The sequence below is a fragment of the Cygnus atratus genome, chromosome 1 (genome assembly GCF_013377495.2).
Source record: "Cygnus atratus isolate AKBS03 ecotype Queensland, Australia chromosome 1, CAtr_DNAZoo_HiC_assembly, whole genome shotgun sequence".
Classification (NCBI taxonomy): domain Eukaryota; kingdom Metazoa; phylum Chordata; class Aves; order Anseriformes; family Anatidae; genus Cygnus; species Cygnus atratus.
In genome coordinates this window covers 138,648,364-138,673,050 of record NC_066362.1, presented here as the reverse complement: position 1 = coordinate 138,673,050, position 24,687 = coordinate 138,648,364, and the positions used below count along the sequence as shown (strand labels likewise).

The window sequence follows — 24,687 nt, the reverse complement described above, 5'->3', positions numbered from 1 at the left end:
ATGACAATAGCCTATTCTGCTGGTAATAAAAGTGGGCAGAGCCCTGCAGAGATCTCCATTACAAAGACAGGAACTCTCACAGCAAGGGTAAAATTGATTAAAAGACAAAACCCAAACCAGGACCAGCCCATCTTTGGATGAGGGAGATGTTTGGCTGGACTTTGAGGGGTTACAAAAGATCCAACTTTAGTTTCAGCTCTGCGCTGAGCACCGACGCAGACCTATCTTTCTGTTGGGGTGAGACGGTACAATTTCAGTCATGTTCCCATTTTATAAAAATGAACTAGGCCAAGTACCGTTTGCTGCTGCTAGCAGGAAAGCACAGCTGCATTGGTGACTCTCTCTTTGCCCAAACGTGTGGACAGGTCCCAGGTTCTGTTCAGGACTTCAGAAGTACCTCTTAGATGTTGAAGAATTGTTTTGGCTACTCTATTTATTTTTATCACCAGGGGAGCAAAACTTTGCAGTGAACTCCCTAGTCGGTTCACTTAAACTGAAATTAAAATCTTCATCTGCCTAATTGGAAATACCATCCCCTGAAGTACATTTATGCTTGTGCTGAAGCAGTAGCCTGCCAATGAGTGATCTGTAATACACAGTGGTGGAGTACACCAGGCCATATGGGTGGGATTCACCTCAGCTAATTTCATTCATCTTTAACGCTGATGGCTGCAGCTGAGCCTCTTGGCTCATAATTGCTCCCAGTTCAAGGGAGGGAATATTTTAAGAAGTTGGTTGTCTGCATTATTGTAGATGTCTACTTCAGTATGAAGGATGCTTATTTCTCTCCACTTATGCTTAAGGGGGTTCCTGTTATTTTTTTTCACAGTGGCAGAAAGGGGAACCTAGGGATGCTACTGTTGCTATTGTTGGCAACGATTAGTCACACGAATCCTATCCCATTTACTTACTTCCATAGGGGTTTTCCACCCCCATACTCATGTAGACTGGAGATTGCTGGTGTGCAAGCCACTAAAGGCTGTGGAATGTTCTAGGTAGCAGCTGGCGCTCCAGCGGTGTTGTGGAGGACTTTCACAGTTTCCTTTCCATGCAACATAAAGCCCAAGGCTGTGTAAGCGCAGCACTTGTGAGCGCACTTAAATTGGGTTCACTGCTCCACTTTTGTCTAGGTGGGTGTAGGAGGGAATACAATGCATCGTAGGAAGAGTAAAAGAAACCCCAATAAATTGCAATCCTGCCTTTGGTAGTTTTGATGAAGGGAAGAACCCTTGTGGTGCCTATTAGGTAAGAATTTTGTTGGTGAGGAAAGGGCTGTGTGGTGAGGGATGCCAGAGGCTAGCTAGGTGCTGTTGCGGGCCAGGAACCCATGTCTGAGCCAAGAGCTGGGGATCGAGAAGATGCACTTGAAGGCTTGCATGGGATATGGTTTTGCAGGAAATGGGTGTGAAAGGATTTTGAGGAGAACATTTGTACTGATGGTCACTCAGAAATAAATGGGAAGTGATACAGGTTGTGGTGTAGGCATCTGAGGTCTAACATGCTGCTTTAACATGCTTCAGAAACATGTGAGCAGATGAACACATTATGGTGGAATGAGAATTTATTCCTAAAGCATGTTATAACACAAGCATGTTATTACCCTGTAGGAAATTCATGGTAATTTGCCCTTCTCTGAAGGTTTCATCAAATTGCTAACATGTATAGTGGAGTAAAGTCATGCAATGGGCTGGTTCCTAGTTTCTTTTTGAGTAGGAATAGTCTTTGTTGTCCCATTCCTTTCCTTTCCACTTGCCTTCTTCAGGTCTTTCTACAGGAAAGTGTCCTGGTATGGCAGTCTGGATGAAGAAATACATATGGTTTGTCTGTCATTTAACCAGTAGTCTGTAGCACTGGCAGCAAGTTGCCTTCTCTTAAGACATTGCCTTTGGAGATCTCAGCTACTTTCTAAGAGGTCTTATTATGTTAACATATCTTATGGTGTTGTTCAGCCTGACTACTCTGTTCGCTACTGTTAAATTAAAATTTCCAGAAAATATATACACAAATATATATCTTACAGTCATATTTATATAATTCAAAAATTTCCAAACTGTTGTTTCTATCCAGTTGCTCTAAATTATGAAGTGACTCTTTTTCACCAGGTTCTAGCTAAAGTCCAGAGATTGTGTCCATTATATGCACTACACCCAATGTAAAAACCTAGGAGAAATTTCTGCAAGTAAGGGTGGCCTTCCCTTTGTATACTCCTGTTAGGAATTTGAGCTAGGAAACTTGGAGACCAGAAGGGGAGATAACACCCTGGGTTATTTAGAAAGCTCAGTTCAGACTTCATAAGGATGTCTGATTGCTCCCTAGTCTCTTCTTCAGTGGCTAATGAACTTGTCACATGTCTTGTCCATGTAAAAATGCTGTGTTCTGGCTTAGAGATTCATCTAAAAGGTCAGGAAAATAAAGAAACACTCTTCAGTCAAAATAATAAACACCTACTATGTTTTTGCCACTAACTGTGCATCTTAAAAACATTAACTATGCAAATTGATTTCATCATCAATAAAACTCAAAATGCCATCTCTACATTTGCAAAGTCCAATGCTGGAACATGGTAGAATTATGTCTTTTACCCATCTTATCTGCTCTTGCTTTACTGTCACTTCTGAAGGTGTCACTGAGCTGGCCTGTTTCTGTGGTGTATGTGTACATGCGTATGCATATGCTTCTGTGTGAAGGAGCAGGGTAAAGATCATGTGTTTCCACGCGAAAGAGCAGATCATCAAATCACTTGATGTGTGCCCCTTTCACACAGAAGTGTGGAGGAACATACTCAGAAGGCAGGAGATCTTGATGAGAGGGGCCTGGGAGGTGGACGTAGAAATGTGAAGTGAATAAGAGGAGCCTGGGGTTAAATGTGTGTTGCTGAAAGGAAACTGTAATGCAATGTTTTGGAACTCTAGATCGTTCATCCGAACCATGGAAAATAATCAAGGATTTCAGCTTTGTGTTTAGGGCTGCCAAACGAAAAACCCTTCTACCCATCCTACCATGTGCATCCCAGTCTTGATGTAAGAGAGTCCAAACAAGCTGGTACTGTCCATCTGGTTCCCCCCACCCCTTATTACTTTCTAAATCCATTTTACTTTAATTATATATTTTTTTTGTTCTATAGGAAATTCTGCATGTGGTTTTGTGCCTATCTGTACAAATATAAAGGCTGTATGAACTGGGAGGAAGGATGGCTGTGCAGCCAAATGGCACTCATCCAAGGGGGGGATGTGTGCCATATTGACAGACAGAAATGGAGGAACAAAAGCCCCTTTGGCCAGTCAGAAAATCTGCGCTGATCAAATTGTTTAATTGGCAGCATCAAAACTGGAGGGCAGGTGCATTTTGCTGCATCCATCATAGTCCTTAGCCTCCATTTCCTATGGCATGTGCTGGAGCCTGGAGCTTTCTGCTCTCCCTTGTTGCTCGTGTACTTCGGTCTTCTCCCACTGAAAGCAAGGCTCAGGCGACCCCTTGTGTGACACCGGACACTGCTGTCACTGGCTGGTTCTGCCAACAGCTGGGATGGTCTTCTCTTGTGAGCTAAAGAGAAGCCCGTAGTTCAGCCTTACACCACACTGCGAGAACAATTATATTTCTTGCAGTTGGCACATGGTTGAACATGCCACCAAAGGGCCATGCTGGTTAGGTGATCATGGTAGAGACATGTAACGTGTGGACTTGGGACAATATGTGGCACGGTATAGCGAAGTGTGGGTTGGTTGAGATGCTGTTTCCCATTTTACCTATATCAAAAATGGCATGAGCTATTGGTATTGCTAGTACCAGCTAGATTTTTTTTTTTTAATTAAAGAATTAAGTAAAAATAGAAGACAGTAAAGGGGAGAGATTTGAAGGCTGTCTTCATTGGGTGTCAAGGAGTATTCATCATGTATAAGGGACCAGAAAGGAGAAACACTTGGAGAGACTTTTAAATGAAACTGTCAACTAGATGTGATACTGCACTATGCATTTTGTGTATAGCATTTATAGTATAGCCATATTGGTCTAAAGTTTCTCTAGGAAAGTAAGGTTTGTAGGCAGAGAACCTAAAGAAGGTATTAACTGCCCAAAAGCTTGGGGTTTTTTGGCTGCACCAGTTAATCTGATAGAAATAAATTTGTTTTAAAGAGTTATTTTGCTCTTGGATTTGCATGGCAAGGATACATAAGCATAAATTCAGTGCTCCATTCATCGTTTTTATCCATATTGATTAAATACCGTAGAATGAAAGGTATTACCCCTACTGTAAACTTTTCCCAGGAGTTGGAAATGTGATTCACAGAATCATTTAGGTTGGAAGAGACCTTCAAGATCATCTAGTCCAACCTCTGACCTAACAGTAACAAGTCCTCCACTAAACCATATCACTAAACTCTACATCTAAACGTCTTTTAAATACCTCCAGGGATGGTGACTCAACCACTTCCCTGGGCAGCCCATTCCAATGCCTAACAACCCTTTCAGTAAAGAAGTTCTTCCTAATATCCAACCTAAACCTCCCCTGGTGCAACTTTAGCCCACTCCCCCTTGTCCTATCACCAGGCACGTGGGAGAATAGACCAATCCCAACGATAAAAATCTATATCTTCCCACGATCCCCACAGTTCTTTCTGTATCTTCCCAAATTACCACCAAAATCAGATAATTTAAGTGCCCTATGGGTTGTTTCATTGTCTTTCTAAGTACATCCTGTTTGTAGAGGCTGAACATCTCTCCTTGCCCCCATCAATGAGTGTGCTTGGGATGTGTCAAGGTATTCTGTGTTCAGGGATGTCATTCCTGTAGTGGCACAGTTTTTGAGATCAATCCCATCCACCTCAGACCATCTTGGGATAACCTAATCTTCAGCACAGTTAATGTAGACAATTAAAGACTTGTTCTCGCACTTCTGCATAAGCTATGCTAAGGATTTGGTTCACTTAAAATGAGTTTTGCTGCCAAGTACACCATGCCTCTGAATTCACAGCTCAGAAAAACATCAGTAATTGGAGTTCTTAGTCTTCCATAGACTGTGCTCTTTGGCATTTCCAAAGTACTTTTCAGTGTCACATAAACATAATACATTTCTGCAACACAGAAAAGTTGGGAAAGGGTAGTATCTTGGCAGAGTGATTAAGAAAGAGAAATAAGCCAAGACTGAAGTTTCTGCAGATCTCCTCACTCCAGCTCAATGCTTTAATTTCTGTTCTGTGGTCATTTTACATGGTGATCCCAAGGAAGTGAGTGTACAAACAGCATTATAAATAAGAACTGCCTCCATGTCCCACAAAGAGGGGCAGAACAAGGCTTTGAATCCTCCTTTGGCCACTTATCCAACACGATGATGGAGCTCTGTGAGCATGGTGGTGTTTGAAATACTGAGAGCAATCAGTTCTCTCCCCCTAAACCGTGCTGCAGACAGGTCACCCAGCCATGGTAAGTTTCAGGATGACCCCTACAGCCATCAGTACCAGAACTGAATGTGTATCCATGTCCCAATGCTTGTTTACTGTGTTAGGTATCCCACCATCATCCACATCCACAGTGTTTTTTTAAGGGAAGTCCTTCAGAACCATGATGGGTCTATGTATATAGATATAGATGCTCATATTAGCACATGTATGCATTTACTTAAGGAATATAGGGAGGCATCAGGTCCCTGGACTACACGTGTACTCTGCTGGGGTCTGAAACAAATCTTGTTTTAAAACCCTTTGAAAGGAATAACAGTTTGGTTATAAAAGTGTTCCCATTCCCAGTGGGAGAATGGAGTGAGTAGATGCATTCTGAGTCAAGGCTACATGAGTAATTTCACAAACTTAGCAATGCATTCAGTTAAAAAAAAAAAAAAAAAAGACTATTTTTCTGTTATCCATGTGAGTGAACAAGGGTGTGTACCAGAGGTGCCACCAAGGCATGAACTGTTCTGCTGAGGTCCCGTTAGAGTAGGCACCTGGGGAAGCTTCTGGAGTTAGATCCTCTAGCAAAAGGGTCTGTCCCAACAGTGAAGTCTCTCTTTGCAGAGAACCAGCCAGCTGTTTTGGGTGGGGTGTGTCTTGGGTAAGGCTGAATCCACCTAATTCTGTTTTGGCATTCCTGGGAGATGCTGAGGTAGTTTTGAGGTGGGTTTCAAGTAAACATTTTGCCTTTTCTAAGGAAAATGGTTGTGGCTAGCTTCATGATGGGAAGGACGCTTTGGCTTCTCTGCATCCATTCGGGCCTGAGCCCCACAATAGTAACCGGTTGCCAGCACAGGCAGGGCCAAAGCAAAGCATTAAAATGCTTCCTTTAATTGGAGGCAAGGGCAGTGCACAAAAGCAAGGAACTCAGAAGACTGAGTTGGTCTGGGGGCTAGGGCGGGCAGGCAGGCAGGAGAGCCTCGTGTCACCCTGACTCCAGTACCCTTGAGCCAACAAGACGCAACTCCCACGCATCACCTTCATCAGTAACTCTTCAGTTATTTAACACTTGCTTTAACTACTTCTGAAAGCCACTGGTGACTCTGTCTTTCTGCTTTCTCCCCCTAAATCTCTCTCTTTATTTTTTGTTTGTTTGCATACTAGACCTAGTAGCTGATAAGAAAAAGCAGGTTGCCATGGCTGTCTGCTAGCTCTCCAAGCAGGTGACTGCCCTCACCAGTCCACTCTGCAGCCTGGCAGCTGCAGATAATACTCCAGAAAGTGTTTTCTACACTTCCAGGGAGCCAGAGACATGACAGCTTTGCTCAATCTCCCAACTCTTTTTCCAAGAGTAGGAGTAGATGCTCCTTGCATTGAGAGAAATATGTGGCAGCATCCCTGAAATTTCGCCGTCCTTCTTCTCCCCATCCCTTAATACCTGCACTGTGCCTTTCAGCCCACCTCGGGCAACTGCAAGATCAGTGAGGAGAGCCCTGAAGTGCCCTGTAAGTGTCTCAAGGGACAGGGTGCCTTGTGCCTCCAAGACTTCTGCCAAGGAACTCCTGTCTCTTCTTGTAGCGCACCCAGTGGGTGACTGGGTCCCAAGCATCTGCATTTATTCTCTCATTGCACACCTCCTTCTTCCCTCGCCTGTTAAAAAGGAATGGCCTCATGAAAGAGTCAGCATGCTTAATTCTCTAGAAGAAATGTTTGAAGGTGACTTTTATGGACTGAAGATGTCTTGCTGTGAAGTCTTGCTATATTTCTTAAAAGGGTATTCATTTTATGCATCTAAAGTGTACTTCGTTGAAACAGAACATTGGTGATCATTTTATGTTCTTAAAGTAAAGGCAACACATAATATAGGCTTGATGAAACTTTCATTTACAATTATGAATAATATGTGAAATAATTTGTAGACAACTTTTTTTCTCAGGCAATAAAGGTATGCTATAGGGTTTTGCTGAACGATTACCTTTTGAATAGCAGTGTAAGTATTTGGAGCATTATGAAAGTGAAATTTTGCAGTTAATAATAAATCAGCAGACGTAACCACGGTTTCTTACATATTTTGGGTGAATATCAGGCCCATTGATGTCAGGGAGAATTTTACCTTTAACTTCAGTAAAATCAGGGTTTCATCCTCCCATTGTAATGGACCTTTAACAGCTACTTATAATCATGTCAAAAACTCTGTTTGAGTGAAACTAATCCCATAGAGCTTTTATTAAGACAGAATGATAGTGGAGGAGGGAAGCTTTTAAATGCTTCTGTTTGAAAGGACTGCAGTTTGAACAGTGCTTGTACTGTGACAGAAAAACCATGGTTTGGAGATTGTCTCTAGCTCAGGTAACTGTGCACAGTAAGGTCATTCTGGAGTGACCATGTCAAAAGGATTATACAAAGGCTGTTTTGTATTTGCATGCCAGGACCTCCTTTCTGTTCCTGCAATAGCTGCAAGCTGGGAGTAGCTGTACTGTAATCAGCTGTGTAAGATGGGATATGCAAAGGGTACCTAACCTGTGACGCAATGCTAAAAGGAGTGTGCAAATATCACCCCAGCTGATATTTGAAGGAGCAGACCCGGACACCAATTTCTTTGTGACTCCTGGAGCTATGATCTGAATTTGTACTTTGTACTCTGCACTTAAGAGCAAATCTTTATGCAGTGACCCATGCTTCCAGCCCTGACACCGTAAGAGATGGCTGCTGTGCTGCTTCTTTTTTCCTGCATGCAGGAGAAAATCCAGTCTCTTTGAACCAAGAGTCAATTTTGACCACAGTCAAACAGTGGTGCTGTTTTTCAGGTCCTCACACTTTAATGAAAAATGACTACCCTTGGATGCAGAGTGCTGTGCAGAAATTTAGGGTGGTGACATTTATGCAATATATCAGAATGCACAGTCAAGGTTTCTGTTGTGTTCCCCTTTACAAGACCCTGCATCAGCATCAGGTAGTGCACACTGTGTAAGAGGTAGTCAGGGTAGTTCACCAGAGGTGAACCAGAGGTACCAGAGGTAGACAGGTAGTTCACCAAGCATTTTAAAGTTACATAAGAGGCTCAGCTGCTTGCTCCTAGGACTAGCACATAAGGGGCATAACCAGCTCGTTTGCTCAAGATGGCCAGATTTGGAGTGGCCCTAGGATGGAGACATGGGAAAGGGAAAGAAACATGCAGATATCAGAGATAACTAGCGAAAGGAACTCCATATTTCAGAGAATCCATGCAATGAAAGGAAAGGCTGTAGCCTAGTGCATTTGCAGCTGCTAAACTCGTTTCTCCTTACACCTGGGCTAGACCCAGGAGATAGCACCAGGTGTCATCCTAAAGGATGTGCTGCCTTTTGGGGGATGGGGAATTCAGAGAGGGCACAAGAATTGCACTGGTACCTGAGACATATTGCAGCTTCTGAGACAAGTTCTGGCAGTAAAGTGCCTTCCAGCTGTAGTTGATACCCTTTCATTTAATACAGGCAGGAATTTATTTATTTATTTATTGGGCTGTGGGGTAATTGAATTCCACTAGAATCACAGAATCACAGAATTGTAGGGGTTGGAAGGGACCTCAAAAGATCATCGGGTCCAACCCCCCTGTCAAAGAAGGTTCCCTAGAGCAGGTTGCCCAGGTAGGCGTCCAGATGGGCCTTGAGTATTTCCAGAGAAGGAGACTCCACAGCCTCCCAGGGCAGCCTGTTCCAGGTCACATTCTCTGTGCACCTCATCTTCACTTACCCAAAATTACAGTTCAGGAATGTCGACAGTCCTCCTCTTTACACGTAAGAGTTTTTTTTTTTTTCTTCTTTTTTTTTTTTTTTTTTCCAGAGATACAGGCAGCAAGTTGTAATATATAGGACATTCAGATGAAACAGAAGGTCTTATTCATGATTCTGAATTGAATCTCCCTTCATTTAGCTTCCTGATTCCACAGCTGCTCTGTTGGTAACATGGATATAGGGATCGCTTCCTTCGACGTTTGCAGATGAGAAGTATTGTGTATTAAAGTGTTGTGAAGTTGCAGCCTTGAGGTATTCAAGGCCAGGCTGGATGGGGCTTTGAGCAACCTGGTCTGGTGGGAGGTGTCCCTGCCCATGGCAGGATTGGAACTGGGCAATCTTTAAGGTCCCTTCCAACCCAAACCATTCTGTGATTTTATGAAACAACATACTAGAATCATTGGTAGACAAAGAGACAGTGCAGTAAAACGTCAGCTTTATTGTGGCTCTTGGAGCAAGGTTTCTGAACTTATCAAGCAAATTAAATTTGCAATACTTAATACAGAAGATATAGCAATGCACAGGAAGGGTTGAAGGCTGCCTCTCAGGTACCTGTTAAAGTAATTTTTATGAAAAGCATGCAGGTTCTAGACAGGATGCTGCTAGCACCAGATAGGTAAATTCATCCATGTAGCACTCTCAGTGACTGGCTTTGCTCGCTCTGGTGCCCAAGGGTAGTCTCCTCTGCAGACAACTCCATATTTTAGTGATTTTGAAATTTCCTTTATAAAAATATATTCCAAGAGCAGGTTTGCCTAAGGGCAGGTATCTCAGGCTTCACTTACTTCTTTTCTATAGTGTAGACTTCCTGTCTGTTCTTACAAAATGATACATTATCTCTGTTCTGAGCTGGACATTTTTTGCTTTATATGGTTTATTATCTTTATATCTTCTATTACTGTTTGCATTTTGCCTTTTTCCCTCCCTGTTTCCCAGATCATCCTCATTATATGATCCCTAGCCAACGATACTATTACATTTCTGTGCTCTTATTTTGTCATTTCCAGTTGTTGGTAAAGCTCCAGAATTTCTGTGTGTTGGCAGTGAGTGGAGCTGTTTCCCCCAATTTATTGTCCATGTAGCCTGAGTGTCCTAGTAAGGCATCATTGTGTTGTATTGAATTGGACTGTCTAAGCGGCGTGCCATCTGTACACAGACAGATTGTCACACTTTATGGTCCTTTTGGACAGGAGTTCTCATAGCAAGAGTACTCACTTCGGTGTGGTAGCACTGAGTGCATATAGCTGGGCAGTCTGGCTACATGACTCTACTGTGATAGGACAGGGTACTTTTACGTGCTGGTAGCAGGGTGTTGTGGATTTCGGTAGCAGGGTGTTGCAGAGATTTGTCCCACGGGGAAGCAGCTTGGTAAGGAACCAGGGCTCCCCTCCAGCAGAGCCCTGCGTTACTCCTGCACAAGGCAGTCCTTGGTGCTTTGTCTCTGCTCTGTCACTTCTGAGACGGGATAGCTGTGTTAAGTGAGAAAGGCATATGGGTGTTCATAATGTAAAATGAGATTTGTGTCTTCACCATCCCAAGCAAACCATTTATACCAAGAAAATATCAAAATGGCCTAATTAAAAATAGATTCTCATTGTGTTATGTGCTGCATACACCTAGTAAACTCAGCTTTGGCTCTGTTGATATATTTGGTATTGGTATAACTGATATAGTTCAGTGCTCAGAAATTTACCTCAGACTTTTATTTGCATTCAGCTTGATCTGCCTATCAGACAGAACATCCATGGGATGTGTCTGCTTTTTCTAAGGGTTTTTCCTCTCCTTCCCATATGTCCACTATAGCTCAAGAGTTCCCACATAGTGTCAGGGCAGTCTGGGACAAAATTGTTTCCCCAGGCAATATCCTGGGGTAAATGGCCCAGTCATGTTTTCCTGACAGTACTTCACAGGATGTTGAACCGAAGTGGACTGCCCCCATACCACATGATTTGCGCAGAAACTAACTCCAGTACTATATGCTTATCTTGGTGGGAGTACCCAGAACATTCATTTCACTATGGCAATACACAGCAGTAAGCACATAGCCAGGCAGATTTTTTTTTTCACTTAGAAAAAAAAAAAGGTATTTGGGGATTGGGAGATGCTGTTACAGTCTGTCATAAAAATGTAGTAATGCTTATTTTGTATACAGTACTTTTCATTTGTTCAAACATGCTTTGCAGAAGGCAGGCAGTATTTCCCCATTTTGTATGTGGAGAATTTGGGGTAGAGGAAGGTGAACTAAATTACTAGGCCCTTTTCAGTGGCTACGATAGGAGAAGTCAGTGTTTCTTTGTGTCCGTGACAGTGCTTTACTGAGGAGTCAGACTCCTGGTTTGGTGGTAGTACCTACACAAAGCAGATAAGAATGAGGTCTGTGGCAGAAGCTCCAGCACAGGAGTTCCTGCATGTACAAATAAGAAAGGGTGATCTTACTGAAACCGCCTGCATAAACAAAAACCAGTCCGTGAGGCTGAGCGGCACTAGATCAGGCCCACAAGCACTGTTCTCGGCCTGGTTTATCTCCTGTTCGGGTTAGCAGGGGGCAGCTGTGCTTTCAGCAGGAACCAGGAGCCATCAGGAAAAGCTTGCTTGTGTCAGCACTCACATGCAAAGGGCCTAAAGGGAAGGTGCCGATAAAAAATGACGGGTTTTCTTTTCCTTCCTCACAGATTGACCATCTCTGCTGAGTGTCCCATGCAGCTTGAAGATTTCCCTATGGACGCACACGCTTGCCCGTTAAAATTTGGAAGCTGTAAGTTCTTTTCTCAAATAAGATACAGAAAAATCCCTTGCTACCTGGCTTTTCATGTTCTGCAGTGTCTTGTACGAGTCTTTTGCCCTTCCTTCACCCTCCCCTTTTAAGACTGCTCCTTGACACCCACAGTCTGCCACCCCCACTGCTTCCCACTGCTCGCTTGCCATGAGTGTGCTTCATCTGTCACTGCTGCTGTTCAGCTCATGCTGGTGTGCTTCCTGGTAAACTGTGAGCTGATGTACCCATACCACATGCAGTGGCCGGTGTGAGATGGAGTAGTAGATGCAGACAGCTAAGTTGATGGCTGTAGTTTTTGTGTTTGTTGAAAAAAAATACAGCTTTCAATGGAAAATATCAGATTGATTGTGCCGTTAAGGTGTTTACATGAGTCAGACTGTGGTGCAATATGTATGTTGCATATATTAAAAGAGAACAAGAACATTAAAAGAAGAAATCTCTCTCCATTTGGCTTTAATAAATCCAGACCTGTATCTTATTACATGCTTTTGTATATACTTGTATATATGCACACATTATTCTAAACTGTATGCTGAATGATGATTTTCCCTCAATTCCAAGCCTCTAATCTACCACACTGGTGCCTTGCCAGAAGCTTACTTTAAAAATAACCTCAGGGGATCAGATGGTTATATTTAAATACAAAGCTCTTAATTAAAGTACAGATGAGGCTACTACAGTAGGCATTTTTTATTTCAGTAATCAAATCAGAGGTTCCAGGTGCAATCAGTGTCTCTAAAGACTTTTGAAAATTACCAGGCAAGGCATTTTGCTTGTCCCTGAAGCTACCTAGCTTCAGCATTTTTCAATGTTTTTTTCAGTCATATCAGTTTAGAGTCACTAATCCTACCAAGATTAAGCTTTGCCTTTATCTTCTGTATCTGCGCTGGTTTAATACTGGCTATGCATTGTCTTGTGATCATACTAAGAAGTAAAAACACTGTTTGCAGTAATGATTAGCAAATTACCAAACTTAAGATGAACTGATTTCCCTTCCATCTTGCAATCCAGTTTTGTCTGAACAACCACCAATATTTTGCAAGGTCACTGCAAGTTCAAGTGTGTCTGTTTACGTCGGCAACTTTAACTTATTTCAAGGCCAATACAGATCCAGAGACCTCATACTCCTTTACATCCAACTTAAAAATATATATACATAGGCAAACCATGCATTTCATTCCAAACTCAAAAATGGAAAAGCAATGCACAGGAAAGTGTGATTATTTGTATGTAGGGTTAAACAAAATCTACTGGAAAAAAAATGAGAGGAAAAACAAAGAAAAATAAGATGTCCTTCCTGGTATTACATGTTCTTTACTGTTCTGGTAATTTTAACCCACAGGAAAAATACTGAAAAGTCTTATTTTAGGCATGTGAAGGCTGAATACTGTTTCAATTCATGCTATGTGCTACACTCAGTAGACAATTGCAGAGTAAATTTTATAAGCTATTGCAGGTTATCGTTAACTTCTTCCACAGTGTCTGGCATGGAGCCGTTTGGCCCGTGCTAGTCCATACTGGTGGTCTCTGCAGTAAGCAAATACATAGGGACAAGCTATCATCAATCTTTCAGCCTTGGGAATATCTGTATTATTGATCTGACAGCTCATTAGTACTTTATTGTAATGTAATATGCAGATGTTTGCACAAGTAGCAGCCAACAAGTCAGAGTTTTTTGAATTAGCCCAGCTGTATTTTAGGAGAGCACAGTCTTTATTCCCTATTTCCAGCAATGCAGGTTTGCATTAAGTCATCTTCAAGCTTTCAGCAAGACAAACACAGAGGAGTTTATTATACACAAGCACATGCACTTTCTGCTTAAGCTTTCCTCCCCGTCTTTCCCCAAAGGGTTTCTTTTTAATGGTGTACTTTCCAGGAAGGATTTTGAAAAGCCTCAAGGACTAGCATCAAAGAAAATGTTAAACACATTATTGGTAGAGCCAGGAGGGTGGAGAAGAGACGAATGCTAACGGGTCAGTGGGTGGGGAGCACAGGACAGCAGAACAAAGCAGCCAGCCCAGGACAGATGCACAGGAGAAAGGATTCCAGGAAGCGTCGGTGTGTCATCAGACGGTAGCAGGTTATTATTTTTCTGGCTGTGCTTGCTATAATTCAGCAGGCAAAAGGGAAAAAACCCTGACATTTCCTTCAATATTAAAGAGAACGAGTGTTAATCTTGCTCACAGATATAAAGGTAAATGTTGATTTCTTATGTCCTGTTTGACTGGGTTTTGCTGTATTATAATGTAGGAATTTTTACAGGCTGAGGCAGAATTATATATAGCAACAGAATATTTTGCAGAAATAATTCAAAGCAAGGTCAAATACAGAAAAAGGGGTATAAAATTACATGCACGCAGATACTGGCCAGGCAGTTCAAACACCAACTGCAAAAGCAATACCTCTAAATGCCCTGTGGCATGTCATGAAATGCTATGCTGGCTAGAGGACAGAAGCTCAAGGACAGCTGCTAATGAACTAACAGAGCAGATTTTAGATGTACAGTTCCCTCGTGCTTGCAGGTGGCCCGCCCAAGCCTGCAGCATGGCCAGGGGGTCTGCTCCGGGCAGTGCGTGCATGGAAGTACTCCCTCTCTGGGCTTGTGTCCCTGCTAGCACTAAGGCTACCTGTAGAAACCATCCCACAGGAATGTTATTTAGAGCTACCAGGGAGGTGGGGATGGTACATGGGCACAGCCTCTTGTGGCTGAGCTCTGCAAAGAGGCTCCACTCTGAGTCAGGGATTCTGGGTTTGGATGGCTAGGGCAGTCTGTGTGCCACATCACAGCAACGTGGCATAGTTTCTTCCTAGTTTCTTTCACGGGCGAGATTCAAAATTCATAGAATCACAGAAAGGTTTGGGTTGGAAGGAACCTTAAAGCCCACCCAGTTCCAACCCCCTGCCATGGGCAGGGACACCTCCCACCAGACCAGGTTGCCCAAAGCCCCATCCAGCCTGGCCTTGAACACCTCCAGGGATGGGGCATCCACAGCTTCTCTGGGCAACCTGTGCCGGGGTCTCACCACCCTCTGAGTGAAGAATTTCTTCCTTACATCTAATCTAAATGTATTCTCTTTAAAGCCTCTTTTAATCTAAATGTACCCTCTCTAAATGTACCCTCTAGTTTAAAGCCATTGCTCCTTGTCCTATCACTACACTCCCTGACAAAGAGTCCCTCCCCAAACTCCCGTTGTATTTCTAATACTGACCTGTACTCTGAGTAAATTTGTAGGCCAAACAGGATCTGGTGGCACTTCTTGGTGCCAGCCATGTTTTCACAAGCTGGGTCTTAGCTTGAAGAAATTCCTCCTTGCCCTCAAGCTATTTTTGGTGTGGGGAGGAGGAGTTAGATAAGACAGCAAGGACGTTAAAGCTAGGAAGCTTTAATGTTTCACCTCATCCACTGATAGGCCTTAAGAGTACATTAAAAGTATTGTTCAGTGCAGTCTCCAAACGCCCATGTGTCACTGGGAAGGTAAGCATCATTATCGCTAGGGCAGCTGAGGCAGAGAAGTTAATTGACTTTCTGTAAGGTCACACAGCAAATCAATGTCAGAAAAAGGATTAGACTCAACTTCTTTGGTTGGAGAGACAGATGTCTAATCCACTCGACCACAAAGGCCTCTGCCCAGGCAACTGACTTAACTCCTAAATCTCATTTTACTCATGCGCTAATTATATCAGTTTTACCTAGCTTGCAGGGTTGCCCTGAAGATGAATTAGTTAATTGCTCTTAATGAATGTTAACTGGTGCTTTGACAATGTCACATATTGTAACATGGACTCTATTTATGGCACCTGCCTTTTGAAGGCGTGGTGTCTGAGTACATACATTTATCTTGTGTTGTGGAACAAATATATGCATGAATCTGTTGCCCACTAGTCACCCAACTGAAAAAAAAAAAAATCCTACTATTTTTAGAGTAAGTAGAGATTCTAATGAATATTCTGAAAATAATGAGATCCCCTAGCTCACAAGCAGTGCTGTGGAAAAACAGGCCTGGTGTTCCTTCCTGATGAATTTCATTTGGCCATGCGGATGAAGAAGATTGGTTGCTGTAGATCGAATAGAGAGTTTGCAGACTGTGAGAAAACAGTGCTAAGTAAAATCTGTAGCATCTGAAGAAAGAAGTTAGCATGGTTTGTGTACATCTTCCTTTTTAGCAGCTCATAGTGAGTCAAGGTGTCTTCTGTGGTCTTTGATAACAAAAAGTGCACGGGCTATTTCTATAGCAGAAGGCATACTCAAATTATTTTGCTCAAAGGTAGCTGGTGATGTCAGAGTAATGAGCAGACAAGAGGTTCACCAGCATCCCAGGTATCTTATTCCAACAGTGAAATAGCTCTAGTAAAGCTCTCACTGTTTACAAACTATCCATGCACTTACAGCTGCAGAGAAATTTCTCCAAAAAAGTTTTTTAAGAAAATTCCCCTGGTGGTGAAGTTTCTTCATAATTCTCAGAAATAACTGAGATAGATCTGAGGTGAAGACACCTACAGGGAGTTTCTCAATTTTGTGCTTCCCCCCATTAGCACCTGTGAAGTTGCAGAACTGCAGGCGTGGAGGGACAACTTCAAAACAGAGTCTGGGTAATGACTCTTCAGTAGGTTTTCACAGGTTGTTCCTAGGGAGTATTGGAACCACAGGCTCAAATGGAGAGGCAGAATTTTTCTATTATTTGCCTTTATTAGATGGCCAGAAGAGGTTCCTGAGTCTTTTCCTGAAAGCTGAGATAGGCAATAAGGCATGTTGAACGTGTTAGTGCCTGCTTTTGGAAATGGCACATGGAGAGAGGCAGGGAGGTTCTCTATAAAATGCTGAGTGGCCAAGTTCAAGACTAGGTTGAGATTTTGTGATTTAAAGGAAAAGTCACTTAATATAGACATTCAAATTTTGGCCTTTATGTGGTTTATAGAAGCTTTACATGAAGTCAAGGGAGGCATGCTGCTAGCTCAGGTAAAGTCTTTTACATTTTCCTGAAGTTTATCACTTCTTACTTAGATACCTACATTGCAGTGGACACCTGAATGACTAAAATAAGGTGAAGCTAGTTGATTACTAAAATTTCTGAGCTTTAATACATTTCTCAGCTCCTTCCTCGTACCTTGTATTCCCACTCGTTACCAACAACCACTTTAGCTGTAATTTGTCTCTGCTAATTTCAAGTTGTTTAAAGACTGGGTCTGTAGACATGCTGAAAGAGGTGCTTGTGGCAGTGTCAGACAAAAGCAATCTAAACAAGTGGCTTAGACCTGGATTTAAATTTTATATAAGTTTAGTTAGTAAAGCATAGTCATCTAGCCTGAACTAATTTATAATACATGTCTTAGAATTAGTGGAGAAGGTGGAGACCACCTAATGGTAATTGCTGTTATTTGACTCTAGAATCCTTGGACTTTTGGACACCTGACTAGTCATGGGACTGTGTTGGCTGAAACACACTCATAAAATCGTAGGGATTCACAAGAGCCACTAGGTTCCACCAGACTTGCCCAAATCTGCTGTGCCTCTTTTCTGTTCTGGGATGTGGAAATGCTCAGCTCCAGAATGAACAGAGAGGTTTGTCTCATATTGAAAGCCTCACATTGATAGTGAAGCATTGGAACATGAACAGGATGGGTCTGTGACAATTTTAGATAGACAACTGTATCACAGTTAGTTGTCTGGACCCCCTTTATGGCCACTGAAAGGAAGTAAGTACTTTTGTAGTACAGCTCATTAGAACTATTTTTGACTACTGCCTAACGATGAGATGAATCATATTTTAGAAGTCCCTATATCTCTGCAATACTAACTCCAATGTAGATAAGTACATTTTGCCTTGGTCAGAGAAACTTAGAAATCAATTTTTGTCTATGTAGCTAGCTCAGAAATAGATACCTCTGTTATACACTGTTCAGAAGAAACAGTTGCTGCTGTAGATCAGTTAGGTGTTGCATACGTTGGCCGCAAGCTTTTGTATCTCTTCTAGGTACTATACCAGTTATTTATGTTGGAAGCCACGTTTTTTCAAGGGGTCTTAATAAAGAAGTCAGTAATGCTTTTCTGTGTAGAGACAACTTTACTATTTCTGCAAGCATCTTGTAGGAGCTTTGCTGTTTCTCCTACACTGAGTGGAGTAGATTATACCAATAATTACTTCTGTGATCTCACAGGTGGCACAGCATAGCCTGTACTCATTTCAAATACACATCTGTAACAACATAGGTACCTCTTCAGTCCAGCATTTTAAACAGTCAGTGCAGTCAACAGCTTCACAAGTTCCTTGTGTTCAGTCCCATACAAAATGTGGAACAATGCAGCCTGGAGCTCCCAAAGGGCAGGAGATTGAAGGAATGTGGTGCTTAAAAGGAAATACTATAATACTTGAGTATTTCAGAAATCTAAGAAGCCTTTCTCAAGAGAAATCTGCTTAGAATTTAAAAAGTGGGCTCCTGAGCCTGGACTGTGTGAATCATGTTTCCACAGGTGTTATTATGGGACTCTGTCCTTGAGCAGAACTTACCAATAAATATGGCCCTAACTTCTCACTTGTTTGTTAGGTTTCCCAACTAAGTGGTACCTGTTAGTGTGACAGAAGTGAAAAGGGCCCTTTCTAAAAGCTCCCTAAAATTGTCACATCAGTCAGTTTTCCTTCACCTGCATCAATGATACATTCAGGACTTTCCAGAAGAAGTTGGAAAACCTGCTAGTTTCCTCCTAGCAGTTTGTAGTCACTGTCATTAATTAATTTTTCAAAGACTTTATCACGTATACTCAGGTCTGCACCAAGAGAATTTTAAAAATACATTAAAAATGCAGCATTTGCTACCATCTCATCCTCTGGGTGCGATTACTTTCCTGTGAAACACTGCCTGGGTTTGGATCAGTCAGTTCCTACTTTTTGTGATCATCTGTTCAGATGCCAGTCACTTTTTCCCCTTAGGTTCATAACAGAGTTGAAAAGAGAAGTCGGAAAGAATAAATGCCTGAAAAAAGTCTTCCCTTTCCAGCTTGTAGTCAACGCAAATGCTGGGCTGCAGTGGCCATGGGCTCGGCTCCCTCCCAGCCTGGAGGGCCAACATGCATGCAGGATCATGGTTATTGAAAATGGGTTTTGTATTTGTTAGGAGTGCTTCCCCAGGGCTCAGCTGGCATCTTCTGTAGCTGCTTGAGCAGCCGTGGCTGAAAGCTTGCAAGCCTCCTGCCTAGTGGGCAGCCTCTTCATCTGAAGGTGGCCCACACACAGCAGGCTTTTCAGGAGGAAAAGCTTGACTGACATCAGCTCAAGAAAACGGAAGTTCAGGCAGGGAGAGGAACTAGTGTGGAGATACTCAACAGCATTTTTTCCCCTCTCCTGAAAGAGGTCTCGATGCTGTAGTGGCAGAACAGTGTGGAGATCCAGGTGCTTTGCTGATGATACAAGCATCAGCATGTATTTCCCACTCTGGAGATTACATCCTACATTTAAAGGCTGCGCAACTGCCTGATTGCAGGAAAACTGTGATTCAATTTGAGTTGTCAGCAGTAGAAAATAACATGCAGATACTCTGCTTCGTGAGCTTAAGGCATCTATAGCTTTGAAATGATCCTTGGGTGCAAACCTGCAAAGATGTTACTTGGCCCATAATGCCCCCAAAAGCACAGCGAGGGCTTAAAGTCGCCAGCTGTGGATCACAGGTTTATGCCACCAGTAAATGGGATATTATTTGTAAATGGGACAAATGGGTAACAACTGCTCCACTGCTTCACACGCCAGGTTTTTAATGGCTGTTGTTTTCTAAGGTGGCTGTTTCTGTGGCTTCTAAGCATTTCATAAACACTTCTGAGATCATTCTCATGATACTGGTGTGAGGCAGGTAGGTCTCCTCTGCCTGCATTTTGCAGGTGAGGATGAAGGAGGCAAACAGCAATTACAGTCTCTTCTGAGCAAAGATAGAGTGGTTCATTACCTGCTTTTATTGCCTCTGTCGTTATGGGTCCCTAGGTTCAATTAGAGCCTCCCAGTGCTACTGCAGTACATTAATGACTTGCCTACAGCTTTGGGGGAAAGAAAAAAAAGCTGCAAGACACTGCCGAAACTTTGATTTCAGTTTCCAGTCTGGCAGCTCCTTCCTGACACCTCGGTCTCTTGTCAGCCATCAGTCCTCCCTCCAAATTGCCGGGTCCTATGTTAGCCTCATCCCCTGTACCAAAAGCCAGGTTAGCCCAAGCTGTGATTTACTGCATGCTGCAGTTCAAGCTCAGCAAGTTTCTTTAAAATAAGTAGTCTTTTCGGGTTGTCTTTGGTGAAGAAATAGAAGGGAAGAAGGGAAGCCTGAAGGGCTGTCTTTTTTTTCTCCCCATTCCCATACCACGTCCACTGAAAGTCTGCTCATGTCCAGCCGGTGCTACCAGCTAGCTGCTTTGCCGAAAGCATCCCAGTAGTAAATCTGTCAGCAAAGATGAGATCCTTCTCTCCTAAATTTATATTTCTGCAGAGTAAATATATACAGCTGAGCTAACCACTCTCACCCCTCTTATAGTCAGGGGAGAGAAGCAGATATTTTTACACTCAGGTTAATCTCCTCCTAAAGCAGATGACTAAAATAGGTCAGCTGATGGCTGTCGATAAGGAAATGTTTTACTTGTGTACAGGGAAGATGAATACTTAAGCGCCTTTGGCCCTGGGTCTCTGTGGCCAGAGGGGATGGGCTCCCAAAGAGGGGACATTTTAGCTCTGTGACGGACACATGCCTGCAAAATGGGGCTTTCTCTGACAAGCACCAGCTCCCTTCAGAGGGGCTCCCAGTGGAAAGGGCTTTTATCCACCACTGAGTTCAACAACTGATGGCCTCGGGCTGTTCTGTGCCCATTAACAAAACTCTCCTTTTGTGTTCATTACGAAGGGAAATGAAAAAGCCTCGGTTATACATCAGTGGAAGGTGAGGGAGAGAGGAGGAAGAGCGAGTGTGCGGCTGCCCTCACATGGCAAACCGGAGCAGCCCCCTTCTCCTACACTATGACCCCACAAAGGAGCCTAGTCACAGGCTGAAAAAGCTGGAGTCTCTTCCAGAAGGTCACCCTCCAGCTCAGTGCCGGGAGCAGAAATAGAAGCTGTGCTGCTGGGTCTCTGCACCAGCACCCATTCTCAGGACTGCAGGTGCTCCTCATTCTGCACTGCTGCCCTGAAGGGCCCTGGAGCAGACGATGCTCTTCAGAGTTTCAAGTAGCCTTGCATGCCTGACATTTTCAATCATGTTGCAGCATGTGATGGTATATGAAATAGCAATATGCCTGCCAAAGGGCTGGCTTCCAGGGTTCAGGAAAACCCAGCTAAGTTTGAGCCTTGAGGCTAGCAGCTGAGGATGGGAACAAGAGGATCTTTTCTCCGACCTTGGGGTTTGGGGAGTTTTCCCACTGCTGAGCCTTAAGTGACTGCAACTTGGGCATAAAGAATAAGTTCTGGTGGTTGTAGTCTCTGAGCAGTGTTAAAGTGTTTGAACAATAATATTTCAGCCTACTGCCTCTACCTGTCTATTGATCATACATTCGCACAGTGTTATTAGTGTAGCAGTACTTCTGAGAGTTGTAAATGTCTTCATTAAGAGACCAGTTTCAGAAACAAAGGCATATATTTAGTTCTGCAAGTAGTCCCAATCACTCTTGGCTGGTTTCAGGTCCTACTGATGCATAAATCATGATGCTCTGAATGGTAGCTCAGTAGATGTGCTGCCTGTGAGTGCCTGGTGCCACTGAAGTGGGTGGGAAGAACTTCCATTAATTATGGTAAGGTCATGGTTTCACTCCATGAAGTAAGTTTTGGCCAAAAATACCATGTTTTTGAAGGCACCCTTTAAAACTTTCTAAAATTCACTCAGCGTTTCTCAAAGGAAAAGGAAATTTCTCAAAGGAAACCCTAGCGATACTCCTGGAGAGCTGATCTCATTAGCTTTGCTAATATTAAGCAGCAGCTTGCAAAATGAGTGGACCACTGCAATCAAGATTGCTTACAGAGTAAGATACTGTGCAGTGTGAGTAATGGTGTCAGTCACACTTTGGAGGATACTTTTATTTGCTTTGCAAAAACTAAATTAAATCTCTAGCGTCTTCCTCATGACCATGCTGTTTTATCTAATGAAGCAGTTAATATAGCTGCCTAATATAGTGATTACAAATTCGAAGTTCATTAAATGTTACTATGGCACTCAAACTGGCCAACCAATTTGGAACTGCCATATGCCAGGCCTACAAAGACCAGCGTATGGTCAGGGGGATTCCAGGATATTTCAGATTTTTAAATGTCATCCCAGCATATCCTCCTGCTCGATTGCTGTATTACTCTTGCAACAGATATTTTTACCAGCCGTAACGGAAAAAAAGAAAACATCAAGGCCAGAATACCAGATTTTGAGCCCTTCAATGTGAAAGTCAGTTGTGCAGCCACCATTACATATGGTAGAGAATCAATTCTTGGATTAGTTCTAGATCAAGACAACTGAGACTAAATCCCAGAATAAAGGAGGAGGTTGTGTTATAAATACTGACTGCAGTGAAGGGAAGAAACGGGAAGAGGGGTTGAAAAGAACAAGCAAAAAAGGGAAGACATCACCTGCTCCCTAAAGTCAGCTCTCAGATGAGAGCAGGCACTTTGGGAAGATGACCTGATGCCTCAGAGCACATGGACATGAAATAACCCAAGAGCAGCCCCTGTTTAGTCACCCCTTTCAGTCTGCCCATGGCGTGGGTGGCACAGGTTAGTTGTCTAAACGTGCCCATATGTTGTCCTTTTGATGTGGTCCAGGGTGTCCCACTGGGAAAACTTTATCTTTTTGCTGTTCTTTTTCTCTGAGCAGAGCCTGGGGATCCCAGCTCTGGTTGGTATGCCATGCATGAGGTACCTACATTGTCAGATTTCACAGTGAGGAGACAGTTTGCTGTTGCAGTCCCTGTGCCTGGGGAATATATGCACTGCTCTGATTGCTCCCCATTGCCATGTGGGCATGCAGGATGGGGCAGCGAATCGCCAGCTGTCCTGGTGGTGACACTGCCTGCATGGGGGCAAATATGCACACCTCTCTGAGGGGCAATGCTCTGGTTGCCAAATTGGGTCTCCACAGTGATCCTTGAGAGAAATTCTGCATTACTCTGCACAGCTCCTAGCTTAGGGCTATTCTTAGGTGGTGTAATAGCATCCTGGGAGGGTACTGTGGCTGGGCAAATTATCAGTGCAACTGTTCATTAGTATTCATATTACGTTCATCATTGGTATGACTGTGATTTAGTGTACCAGCTTGCAAATAGCTAATTTATTGTATTAAAGCAGTCAGCAGCCTTGCCTATGTTAACCATGAATCACACCTCAAAAATTACAAAGTTTCTTTCAGGAAAAATCACAAGGCTTTTTTCTTCCTTTGCTTTATGTTTTTTGAGCTCAAAGTAGGGTCATATTTAGAGTTTTCCCCCATGAACTGGAATTTCTAAAATTAAGTAGGACCTTCCACCTGTCACTTGCTTTGAAAAGCTGAAGGAACATCATAAAACTCTGTGTCTCAAAACAAATTTCACAGGCATCTTCAGTTCTGTATTTCTCACCACGTTGTGGGTACAGTTGGTGTTTCCATTTAATTTCCAAGCCGTAGACACTTCTATCACATTCCTATTCCCACCTTTTCCTAAGGTGACTTATAAATTACATTCTGAAACAGAGTCATTTTGATCTAACTTAGGGCTTTATTTTTTTAGTAATGATCAGTACAGTATATTAGTGTTGCTTAGTAATGAAGTCTCTTGAGACCCGTCTAGCACATTTTTTAAAGCATCCTATTCCATTCCCTGTGGAATGTGAAAAAAAAAAAAATCGAATAAAACTTTGTATTGGGAAAACATATAAAATACTGCCCATATTATCAATACATATTTTTCTTGTAAATTCTGGGAGAACAGAAACAATGGTCATTTTAGTAAGGCTGAAATTCCTGCTATTTCACAGTCAATGGTGTCCTATTATCTTTTCTCATCAGTTTCATAGAAGAGTTGCTTTAAGTCCACGATGATGACTTCCTCTTTGCAGGTCCTCTTTTGTCCCATCTAGATGATATTGCGCTGTTCCAAAAATATTTCATTCTGAGTTTTTCATTTCTACTTACATTTGGGGCACTGTGCCCCATTCTGATATCCCCAGTACAAGAAAGATAGGGACTTTGTGGAACATGTCAAGTGCAGGACCACAAATATAATTTAAAGGCTGGAGCATCTTTCATATAGTGAGAGGCTGAGAAAGCTGGGACTGTTCAGCCTTGAGAAGAGAAGGTTCAGGGGGATTTATTCCATCTGTATAAATACGTGATGGGAGGGAATGAAAAGAGGAGAGACAGGCTCTTCTCAGTGGTGCCCAGTGACGGGACAACAGATGATGGGCACAAATTTAAAAGCACGAAATTCTATCAGAACACAAGAAAACATTTTCATTTTGAGGGTGGTCAAACAGTGGAATAGGTTGCCTAGAGAGGTTGTGGAGTCTCCATCCTTGGAGACAGTCGAAAACTGTGTGGACGTGGTCCTGGACAACTGGCTCTAGGTGGCCCTGCTTGAGCTGGGGTTTGGATTGGATGATCTCACTATGTTCCTTCCAACCCCAACCACTCTGTGATTCTAAGTGATTCTCATTTACATTATGCTTCTTGTCCATGGCATATATTCAAAATCATTCATGCTGTTTATCAAGATGCTGTAAGCTCATGCCAGTTTAAATGGTCGGTTTTAATTCCGATGATTTCAGGTCCCTTAAGTAATTTC

The 24,687-nt window shown here is 42.8% G+C and overlaps 1 protein-coding gene across 2 annotated transcripts in view; it reads left to right on the top strand.

The window, feature by feature from the left end:
• The window catches only part of GABRA5 (gamma-aminobutyric acid type A receptor subunit alpha5), a 55,159-nt gene that overhangs the window by 15,130 nt on the left and 15,342 nt on the right, over positions 1–24,687 (top strand). For both annotated transcript variants that reach the window (XM_035558102.1, XM_035558103.1), the window contains exon 5: positions 11,827–11,909. In XM_035558102.1, coding sequence (XP_035413995.1) covers positions 11,827–11,909 — 83 coding nt within the window. The remainder of the gene's footprint in view (positions 1–11,826; positions 11,910–24,687) is intronic.